The sequence below is a fragment of the Tachysurus fulvidraco genome, chromosome 5, assembly GCF_022655615.1.
Source record: "Tachysurus fulvidraco isolate hzauxx_2018 chromosome 5, HZAU_PFXX_2.0, whole genome shotgun sequence".
NCBI lineage: Eukaryota > Metazoa > Chordata > Actinopteri > Siluriformes > Bagridae > Tachysurus > Tachysurus fulvidraco.
The window spans coordinates 28,507,891-28,520,390 of NC_062522.1; the positions used below are offsets into that span (position 1 = coordinate 28,507,891).

Genomic DNA, 12,500 nt, shown 5'->3' on the forward strand with positions numbered 1-12,500 from the left:
AACACTCTACACACTAAACACTACACACACTAAGCGTGTGTAGACACTCTACACTAAACACTCTACACACTAAACACCACACACACTAAACACTACACACACACTAAACACTACACACACTACACACACTCTACACACTACACACACTAAACACTACACACACTAAACACTACACACACTAAACACTACACACACTTAACACTACACACACTCTACACACTACACACACTAAACACTACACACACTAAACACTACACACACTAAACACTACACACACTCTACACACTACACACACTAAACACTCCACACACAAAACACCACACACACTAAACACTACACACACTAAACACTACACACACTAAACACTCTGCACACTAAACACTACACACACTCTACACACTACACACACTACACACACTGAACACTACACACACTCTACACACTACACACACTAAACACTCTACACACTAAACACTACACACACTCTACACACTACACACACTAAACACTACACACACTAAACTCTCTACACACACTAAACACTCTACACTACACACACCAAACACTCCACACACTCTACACACACTAAGCACTCTTCACACTCTACACACACTAAACACTTTACACACACTAAACACACAAAACACTCTACACTAAACATTCTACACACTCTTCACACCCTACACAGTGTATGTGAATCACACAGCACATAAAGAAGCAAACAAAGTGGAGTGTATTCTGTCCTCCACCCTGCTCTTGTTTAAACAGTTTTATCATAAGCAAACTCCAGCAATATGGAACGCAGGCTCTTTATGGATTCATTTAATTCAGATAATCCATAGTGCTTTGGAAGATCTCAGTCTCGACCACGAGTTAAGTTAGTCTCGACCACAAGTAAAAAAATGCTTAGAGGGAGAAAATTGCTTTTAAAGAAACATTCGTATCTGTTTACAAGCAATTGATTAGACATGTATATATTCATATATATATTCATTTGCCTGAGATTCCAGTTTTTTGGTACTTATCTAATACTGGTACTGAAATTAAGCAATAATTAAGGTTTATTGTCATGTGCACTGGAAAAACTCGATGGTTTAGACCATACAATTAAATTCTTACTTTGCACGTCTTCCTTACATAAATAAGATGTGTGTGTTGTGTGATCTGTGTCTCAGTGTGTTGTGTGGCAGCAGTCAGTGGGGGTTATGGGGTGTGAGGTGGTGGTGTTAAGTGTTGTTCAGGAGTCTAATGGTTTGTGAATAGAGCTTTTTGCCTAGTATTGAATAAAAAATATTAAGAAAAGGCTTTACTTATTTATTTATTTATTTATTTATTTATTTATTTATTTATTTATTTATTTATTTCATTGTTACTGGATGTTATATTTAGCTCAGTTGATGTTTTCCGTGTTCCCTCATGTTCATGCACATAATAACCTGCTCAGATTATTCTTTAAAATGTTAGCTAGTCAATATTAAATGAAGCGCATTAACTACCTACGTCAGTGGGTGTGGTTTCACCTTAGAAAAGCGCTTCTGTACAGTCGTAAGTAAAGTTAAGTAAAGTGTGCTTTGTTTTCAGTGTTTATTTGTAAGAATTATTTTATTCGCCTTGTGCTCTGTGTATGTTTTATTCTTGCCTAGCTAGCATTTACCGCCACGTTGTTTGATGATCATGATGATGATGTGCTACCAGTGTTGACTTTTATGTTTAAGATGGGTTTTTTTAATCAGCTTGCTTGTATTGAATGATGAAACTGTAGTTTCTCCTCTTGATATTTTTACGCAGCATAGTTTACAGTCTCTTTTGGCTTTGATTGGCAGCATTAATTGTGAATCACGTCCAGATTTCTGGACTTTTGTGTCATCTGCTCATTACCCTTAACAGCCTGAGTATCAATCAATATCTCATGCTGGTATAGAGCATTTATTTTTATTCATATGAATAAATGAGCAAGGTTTGAAGTGATAAGTGATGTCTTATACCAGGATAAGTATCAGTACATCTCTAGTTTTAACCAATGCTGTCTAACAGCTTCCTTACTCAGCAGATTTATGCGAAAGAAAGCTCAAAAGGAACCACAGTTTTGATAAAATGTCTGTTATTACCGTATAAGCAGAAAACCCCATTTTATTCTGAACCAGGTTTAAAAAACAATAACATAAATGGGGAATTTAATTCAACAGCATTGCACATCACATATTTTTTCCCCTGAAATCCTCTTTTAAATTCGAATTCAATCTCAATACACGGACGCATTATAAATGTGTAACCTTGATGGAAGATATTCATTATCATAAGCCTAACACTGCTAATAGATTTTGATCAGCACATTTTTTTTTTCCAGCCCATTAAATTATCCTGTATCTCTGTTCAATTAATCTGTATCTTACAGCTCAATCACGTCGGAATGATCCGCTGATCAAATTCCACACACATAACAGAACAGAGAGAGAGAGAGAGAGAGAGAGAGAGAGAGAGAGAGAGAGAGAGAGAGAGAGAGAGAGATGCTGTAAAGTACACACTTGCATTAGCCTCATAACCATCAAACCTGCCTTTACATTTCTATTTCTATCGCAACACTACAGAATTCTTGACTCTGATTGGTCAAACGGTGACCTGTCATTCAAACTACAGGTTTATATTATATTCACTTGCTCTAATACCTTTTTTATTTGTTTCTATAATAACATCGTACACAGAGATGTGTGTTGTAGTGTACGCTTCACACCTGGGGCTTCTTTTGTCCTATTAATTACTGATGCCTTGTGTAATTACTGTCAAGTCTTCCTTTGTCACTCCCTCAGCCATTTTGTCTTCACCTAAAGATTTTTTTATTTATTTTAAGGGCTGGTTTGTTGTCCCCAGGTGTTTGTGTTATGTGCTTACGTGTTATGACCTCCATACGTTTTTTTTGTATTTTGTTGATGTCTACATTAACCGTCTTCACCTGTTCTTTGACCATTTGAACTCTTATTATGGTTAATGCTGTATTCAAAACTATCCTAAAACCCTGTAGACAAATTCACACTAATACAGTATAGCAAGTTAAGGACATATCTGTTCTTTCTCCTAAGACCTACATCACACAAAATATCCCTTTCCAATTTTTTTGTTATATTTTTCTATAATCAGAGATTCTAATTTTATAAGGTGATGTTTTAAGGTCTGACAGATTCAAGAGGCTTCAACAAATGTGACGACAAGAATGAGATCTAATATCTTTGTGTTTATGACCACGTTTTTTTATTGTGACAACTAGCAATTAGCATCAAGCTAATTTTTTGAGTCCCCACCACCTGTAATTGCGCTGCTCAGTTTAGGTGACTGTTATTGGGGTGTTGGGAGATTGCAGGTCCGCTATCTCGTAATGCTAGTAAGGATGTGATAGCCTAGTGGTTAAGGTCTTGAACTACTGAACAGAAGGTTGTGAGTTTAAATCCCAGGTCCAACAAGCTGCTGCTGCTGCTGGGCCCCTGAACAAGGCCCTTAACACTCAAATGATTGGTTGTATAAAATGAGCTAAAAATGTAAGTCGCTCTGGATAAGGGTGTCTGCCGTACATGTAACGTATGTGTAATTAGTTATGTGATATATATTATAGAACTTGATTTAAATATAACAGGTGTGTTTTCTATCAAAACTCATCGGCTTGAAAATTGACCATGCAAAGGATTTGTAAATTTTGTGCTGGAAACCAACCATGTGATTAAAAAAATAAGCTGACTGGGTTTTCTTAACTGTGTAAATTCTGATTGTCTTCAGAGGTCTGGGCTTTGTTGTGTCTCAATAAAGTCTGATTTTTGGTGTCTTATACTCATTGTCTTTTGAAGTATTAAATATTTATTAGCATGACTTTCCACAACAACGGTATTCAAATCAAACCCCAGCCCCGATTTTTACAGAGAGCCGTTCATTTAAAAAAGTATCCCATCTTAAATATTTTTAGTGTATAGTCAGTTCTTGGCCACATTTATATAATCCTGATCTCTAGCCAAAGCTAGAAGTCTGAATTGTGAGAATCTTCACTGAAACTATATACTGTATGCCTTGTGAGTTACCATTTAAAGGAAAGGTACAGAGCAGCTCTGGTTCTATTCTGGCTGTGGGCCGAGCTGATCCTTAGGCTACAAAAATGTAAAAAGATCAGTGTTGCCAACTTGGCAACAAAAAAGAGCCTAGCACCAAATCTAGTCAACTTTTTGGCCAGACATTAGGGACTGTCCTGCACTTGATACAGCACTCCAGCTCATATCGCAGTTGCCGGTTATATGATTTTATAGAGGAAGTTTAGTTTTATACATCACCAGAGTAAAGCCTAAATGAGGTGCAGTGCATGGGCCTTTGTTTCTAATGAACAAACACTGATCATCAGTGTTCCCAGTTACCAAACACCATCGTTCCAAATGACTAATCAGTTTCTAAAAACTAAATACTGAGCACCATTGTTCCCAGTGACAAATCACTGCTCATGGTTATTCCCAAGGACCATATAGTGATCACCAATGTTCCCACTGACTAATAACCGATTATGATTGTTACCCTAGGACAAGGTCGGTTCTAGAGGTCGGGGCCACAGGGGCCCCGGCCCCTGCTGAAATCTGATTGGCCCCTGATTGGCCCCCGTTCCATCAATCGTTGACTAGAAGAGCAACCAGAGAATTTTTCACAATGATCACAGATGCAATTCCACCCCCAAACAATTGGCGGCACTCGAGCGTTTGAAAAAGGAATGACTGACAAAATGTTTTTGCACCGTACTGAATAAATTATTTTGTGTGCTTGAATGTACCCCTGAATGTAACATGTGACCCCTTAATGGCCCCTGTTACAGAAAAATCCTAGAACCGCCACTACCCTAGGACCAAATATTGAGCCCCATTCTTCCCAATGACTAAGCACTGATCATGAATGTTACCAAATACAAGATACTGAGCACCATTGATTGTAATGACTAATCACCGATCACGGTTATTCACAAAGACCAAATCCTGAGCACCATTGTTCCCAATGACTGTAATTTTTTCCGCAAGAAACCAGTTGCTAATCACTGTTTTCCCAACAACAGATCACTATTTTGTCTTTCATTCATGTCTGGTTTTCACCTCCAATGTCAACTGATTCAGTTCATTTTAGTTCTTGATTGTACTGATACTGTATTGTCTCTGGTGCCAGGACCAACGATGACTTCCGTCTATCAAAAAACGTATCCCCCGCTATCATTTTCTGTTCCGATTAAACTATTCTGCTCTATTTCTTCTTCAAGTAACACGTTTTGATCCTCGAATGAGCATGACGATACAGCTAATATGCAAACACGTCTCCATCTGGTGACTCGTAGAAACTTTTTTAGCGCACCTTCCCCTAAAAATAGTTGGCAACACTGAAAAAAAAGTGGAGGAAAAGAGAAAACTAGCTGTGGTATTGTAAAGGACATTTGTTATGAGATTTATTGTTATATGCTTTGCTTGATTCTACTTCGTTTGTAAAATGTCTCAAGATAACAGAATTTCTCAGGATAATGACATCAGCCCTTGCATTGATCAGACTCAAATAATTTTGCACTCTGATTGACAGATCAATTCTGTTCTCTCTTTCTCTCTCAGATTCCCTACCGTGTGATCCAGATGGCCGATTTTACAAAATGCGCTCTCGTCAAGAAGTATTTAATGTGACCGCTAAAGCCTGTACCACATGTGCAGAGGTTAATATAGATTATGTAGAATAACCATAATAAATACACACGATTTACTTTTTTACATTTGAATGACCTGGTTTATAAAATATATATATATATATGTCACAGATTAATATTTAAAATATGAACACAAACAAGGTACTGGCGCATTTTCACAGAGACACAGACAGAGACCTGTAGGACACCAATCGCTCTTTCTGATATATAGCCGAGGTAGACGGCATGCTTCTGACATATTAGAAACATCTTTCAAAATGGTGCAGGCTTTGATGGCACAGCGACTGTGAAAAGCTGCCTACCTCAACTGTAGCTTATACTTTATGATGCACCTCGAGACTCCCATGGTGCACCGTGAGATGGGCTTTAATTTATTGATTGTGTCATCGGTTGCTGTCCTGCGTTCCCTTGGTAACGGGTTGCCTCCACCTCCAACTTTCATCCAGTTAGAAAAGCCACCGTGTGTGTGTGTGTGTGTGTGTGTGTGTGTGTGTGTGTGTGTGTGTGTGTGTGTGCGCGTGCGTGTCTTGGTCACTCTTGTGTACGTTATAGTGTTCACTCTTCTCATGATACAGAAACCGCTTCAGTTTTAATCATCTCTTATTTTTTTTATTTTTTTTTTTAGAAATATCTAGAAAATACACGCTCTATTTCCAGTATGTATTCATGTAGTTACTATTACTGGAAATGTTTTTATTGTTTTCACTTTGGCATGCACATTTTATTGAATTCGAGTCATGGTCACGATTTTTGACTTCTTGGCGTAATTAAATGTAACTGACTGCTAAAATGAGCTAATGAGCTTAATGTCTCCTCTGCTGTCTGTGGATGTCTTTTTGGCTGCATACTGTGGTGAATAATCGAGTCTAATGGTGTTTATAATTAACATTTGAAAAGATTTAATACATTAATTACAGTAATAACTTAGAATGCATCTGAATTCAGAGATTGAGGTGTTAAAAAATACTTATACCATGGTGCTGATGGATTCTCCATTCTGATCGGGCCAAATGTGTTCAATTTATTATTATTATTATTATTATTATTATTATTATTATTATTATTATTATTATTATTATTATTATTATTATTTTAACAACAGTTCTGATGGTAGATATGTCTAGGTAAGGGAAATCCACTATCCTCATTCTATCAGCACTAGTGGTGTGTGTGTGTGTGTGTGTGGTGTGTGTTTTCACCTGCTCCAGGATACGAGAGTGTTTGCTCGGGTGTGTATGTTTATTCATTGTACACGTGTGTGTGCTCTTGTGTTAGTTTCAGTAAGGAATGAGGCTGCTTGGTCAAATTAAACTAGGCCTATGTATTACACTAGACCAAGAAACAGGCTGTACCCAATTTTCTTTCTCTTTCTTTCTCTCTCTCTCTCTCTCTCTCTCTCTCTCTCTCTCTCTCTCTCTCTCTCTCTCTCTCTCTCTCTCTCACACACACACACACACACACACACACACACACACACACACACACACACACACACACACACACACACACACAAACACATTGAGAAGATTCTTTGGGGAAATCTATGAAGCATAATTACATGTCTGGATGTGAAAATGGCAGACTATCTGCATTTTTTCCCCTCCCGTTATTCCTCTGTCGCAGATTTCTTCTTTTTAACATGAAAAGGTTAAAGGAAGGAATAAAAAGAAAAAAGAAATCATGTAAAACATATAGGAGATAAGCAGACAGTTACGATCCCGATCTTGAGATTCTGTAAGATTTACGTCTTTCATAAAGCACTCTGCAGCGTTCTATAGTACCTTATTGTTTTTCCTATATAGCTTCTAATCATATACTTTTATCCTGAAGGGTGAGCATGAAGACATTTTCTTTCATGGTCTTCATGGTAAGAAGGTTCTCATTAGATTCTAAGGACTGATTGCATCCTTTTATGTCTTGCTGAGAGCAAAATGAAGCTCCTGGCTGCTGAAAATGCCACAGTTTTTTTTGTTTGAACTCTGTATGAACACATCCAGTGGCTCTGTGCTCACGTTACATTTACATTTACAGCATTTGGAAGACGCCCTTATCCAGAGCGACGTGCAAAAGTGCTTAGGACTCTTGAATTCTGGTTCACTAGGCTACAGACTTAATACACCATGAGCCTAAATTACTGTTTATTCATTCATTCATTCATTCATTCATTCATTCATTCATTCATTCATTCTCTACCGCTTATCTGAACTTCTCGGGTCACGGGGAGCCTGTGCCTATCTCAGGCGTCATCGGGCATCAAGGCAGGATACACCCTGGACGGAGTGCCAACCCATCGCAGGGCACACACACACTCTTATTCACTCACACACTCACACACTACGGGATGCCAATCAACCTACCATGCATGTTTTTGGACCGGGGAGGAAACCGGAGTACCCGGAGGAAACCCCCGAGGCACGGGGAGAACATGCAAACTCCACACACACAAGGCGGAGGCGGGAATCGAACCCCCAACCCTGGAGGTGTGAGGCGAACATGCTAACCACTAAGCCACCATTAACACCCCCCCCCCCCCCAACAAACAAACAAACAAATAAATGATTGAATGAATAAATAAATAAATAAATAAATAAATCACTGTTTAATTTTTTGTTTTGTTTTTTTTTAACACACACAAGTGCTAGTTAAAGTGTGTCATTAATAAGTAGGTCTTCAACAGCTTTCATACACATCATTGGTTTAGCAAGAAAGAAAATATATATAGATAATAAACCCTGTTACAGTAAATGAAGTCGATCATCCAAAGGTTTCTTCATCAGACTTGTAGGTAAAAGTAATGCTTAATGTCTAAATAATCACAGACTCACATGACAGACTTCATTTGTCTTAGTAATACAATTCATACATGAAGACTTTCATGGCATATGTACTGTATATGAGATGCTTTTCTGCTCATCATGTTGACTATTTAACTAACCGTATCCTTTTGAAAAGGTGTTTATTTTATTTTATATATATTTATACTTCAGGGTGTAGTATATTTCATATATTCATACTTCAACTGTAGGATATATTCTACAGTTTCAATTTAATATTATTTATTATTATATTTATTTATTATTATTTCTTGCTCACCCAGTAGTAATGATAAGGTTAAGAAACCTTCTAGCTTTGCTTCACTATAACACTGAAAAAAGATGTCTTTATTATATTTTAACGAACAAAACTCATATAATTATTTCCAAGGTTCCAAGGTTAGATTTTGCTACACGGCATGTTCAGAAATATGTGGTCCAGAAGGAATTGTGCATGTGTGTATAAGAGCTATTTTAGTAATCTCTCGTTTTTTTGCACTAACATGTAGCTGTGTTCGTTCCCCTTGAGCTTTTTGTCTGTCACCTTTTTTTTTTTCTTTCAAGCGGCACGCTAAGAAAATGTAGTATCGTATTATTCCGTAAGAGATGAGTGACAGAAATTTCCTCGTGAGGAAAATGTGGACTTGATAACGCATTGATTTTGAAAAAGTGGCAGCTTTTTGTCACCTAAGCCATTAATCCAGCGTACCGAGGGAAATCTTGATGAGGCCATAATGAGTCGTTTGACTCTTCTGGGCCTGTTTAAACCTTGCAGCCAGATTAAACAAGCAGGTTTACGTCAGCAAGCTGATGTGTTTATAGCTGTGCTATATGGAACATCCCAGTAAAACTTGTTAGCTTGAAGATGTGAAGCTGTAGGCGGTGTGAGACGTAATGAAAAGGTTTGCAATTTTAAAGGCTGCTGATAAAAATCTTTTTATTTCCTGTGTTATTTTCTGTCCATCATGAGGAACTGATACACCAGTGTAGGGGAAGTAAAAGGTTTATGATAAGTTCATGGTGTGTCTTGAACTATTTTGTGTGTCTCCCACACATTCTGTACTATGCATTGTTTATTTCAACATTTTTGTTGAATCATTAAAACATAATAAATCATCAAGAAAGTCTTCATTATCTAATAGCCAATCAGCTACTTGCTACATGTTGTTGCTATGCAGATTTCACTTGTGGAACATCATTGGATGTTATTTTTGGCTCTTTGATTGGTTGATGATTGTTTTTTTTTTTTTTTTTTAATAATATAATTGTTGCCAAATAGCTAAACTCTGTGGAATATCACATTAGACCGTGTGGTCACATGAAAATAATCCTCGTCACTTCAGTTTAATGAAAATCATCCACTTTGAAAAAAAATCTGTTTTTATCTGTTGTGTGTTATTCATAATTTATTATACTTCGTGACCTTGTGACACACTAAATATATATTGTGTTCATTTAGGTGATTATGTACTATTCAAATTTTATAGTGATTCTTTATACTAGCAAAAAATTTTATAGGGTCATAAACATGTTTAAGGCATGAAGGAATCTCACAGAAAGATTGTGCCCAGTTTAAATCTGAGCTCGGGTTACTCTCTGTGTATTCGCGTGTACCACCTAGGTTTCCCTCAGGTCCTCTGGTTGTGAACAGCTACAGTACTTTAATAGATGGTAAACTGTATAATAATATTTGTATAATGGATAAGAAAAAAAAAATCATTCCGAAATATCCCGTGCATTTTTATGGTGCAAAGTGGAGCAGTTAAAGGTGGGAACACTTTATGTAATGTCTGGTGCATAAAATTATTACACTTTATGTAATATCTGGTAAAGTAATCTTCTAGTTTAGAGATTAAAATTATGCTTGGAGGTTACATTTTGGTCTCTGTGGGACTGCCGACTATGTAAAGAAAAGAAAACGTATGATGACCAATAACATTCAAACAATCAAGATTAGGACATCAAGTGTTGGGTGATTTTTTTTTCTCTAGCAGGGGCATGATAGCTTGGTGGTTGCCATGTTTGGGGGGTTTGATTCCTGCATCTGGCCTGTGTGTGTAGAGTTGGCAAGTTCTTCCTGTGCTGCTGAATAGCATCTCTAAATTGTCTGTAGTGTGTGAAGGGGTTTGTATGATTGTGTTGGCATCCCATCCTGGGTGTCCCCCATCCTGGGCATCCCATCCTGGGTGTCCCCCATCCTGGGCATCCCATCCTGGGTGTCCCCCATCCTGGGCATCCCATCCTGGGTGTCCCCCATCCTGGGCATCGCATCCTTGGTGTCCCCCACCTTGTGCCCAAAGTCTCGGGGGATAGATTCCAGGTTCCCATGACTGGTATACAAAGTAATAGTCCCTGTGTGTGTGTGTGTGTGTGTGTGTGTGTGTGTGTGTGTGTGTGTGTGTGTGAGAGAGAGAGAGAGAGAGAGAGAGTATTGTGTTCATTTCGTTAATTATGTTCTATTATAATTATATAGTTATTTTTTATACTAGACATATTTGCATTGAGCCATAAACATATTTAAGGCATGAAGGAATCTCAGTTGTGGCCAGTTTTACATCTGAGCTCTGAGTGTCACATGACAATGTGGTGGATTTCCTTTAGTCACCGAACAGTTCCTTTAAGTTTAAAATGAAGACACATTTTTAAGTTCAGAGAATTGTTTTGGTTAGAACTATTAAACAAATTCTGGTGTAGTCTGTGGATCTGTGTACATGTAGACCGCTCTAAAGATGACAAGTGCCTTTGGATAACAAGATAGCTGATGAGCACAAACCATCAACCGAGGGCTAGAGGGAATAATTCATCTTCATTATCAGAAAATGTGATGTGAATTGTGACTTAACTGAACTCATCTCTCTCTCTCTCTCTCTCTCTCTCTTTCTCTCTCTCTCTCTTTTTCTCTCTCTCTCGTTCTCACTCACTTTCTCTCTCTCTCTCTCTCTCTCTCTCTCTCTCTCTCTCTCTCTCTCTCTCTCTTTCACGTGTGCCTTTTTAGTGTGCTGTTTTGTGGTCCATAAGCGTTGCCATGAGTTCGTCACGTTCTCCTGCCCCGGAGCGGACAAAGGACCCGATACAGACGTGAGTACATGCACGTACAGAAATGCACCAATCCCCTTCATCAACCGTGTCTGATTGATTAACACAGGAGATGTTGTACAGCGTATAGTGTTTTAAATGAGGTATATAATGTATGCAGGAGCGTATGATGTATACGCGAAGTACACAAAGTTTCCAAATAATCAGGACATTTTGTAGAAAAGTCCTTTGTCAGCTGTGCAAGTGAAGCACTTCTAAAGTTTTTAAAGTAGGAGGTGAAACAAGCGGGTGATGTAACAGCTGCTGTCAAATCACGACGTCCATTATGTGGGGTTTCAAACTTCCACACACTGGGGACTTAAAGATAGTTTTCTATTCACGTCATCTCTTGTGTACATGATATGTAGTACAAAGTGTTACTAATTGGCAACTTTGCAGTGACTACATGTATTGATGCTTTGCATGAAGGATGAATGTTAGAATGTTGAAAAGAAAAAGGTTATCTGTGCCGAACCTGCGTTTAGTTCTGCTTGAACGCTGCTGAAGGCTGAGAGTCTTAGACAGACGAACACAAATAAGCTAACTCATTAGAATATTAGGCCACACCCACTTCAAATTTTTATTTTCTGGATATTTAATATAAGACTTTAGTTTTGGATCATACAACACGTATATTTTATGTTCTACCTTCTAGGCTTAGCCAGATATTTAAAATGTACTAATCATAATTTTTTATTTCTGATTTATTATTTTATTTCTATTTATTGTTTTTGTAAGCAAGGACTTACAAGTAGCTGAATTATATGATTGAAATCATGGTATTTCGTGCCATTTTATAATAACCAGGTGTTGAGCATTTCAGTTCAATTTTATATTTAATATTTACATTTTATATTTATAAATCTGAGAAATTTCAGATTTCATTTTATAATAATTAAGTAAATAAATTCAAAATA

At 37.5% G+C, this 12,500-nt stretch overlaps 1 protein-coding gene across 2 annotated transcripts in view; it reads left to right on the forward strand.

The window, feature by feature from the left end:
- prkcaa (protein kinase C, alpha, a) overlaps positions 1–12,500 on the forward strand; it is a 132,047-nt gene that overhangs the window by 21,095 nt on the left and 98,452 nt on the right. For both annotated transcript variants that reach the window (XM_047813644.1, XM_027133373.2), the window contains exon 3: positions 11,504–11,586. In XM_047813644.1, the coding sequence (XP_047669600.1) occupies positions 11,504–11,586 (83 nt within the window). The remainder of the gene's footprint in view (positions 1–11,503; positions 11,587–12,500) is intronic.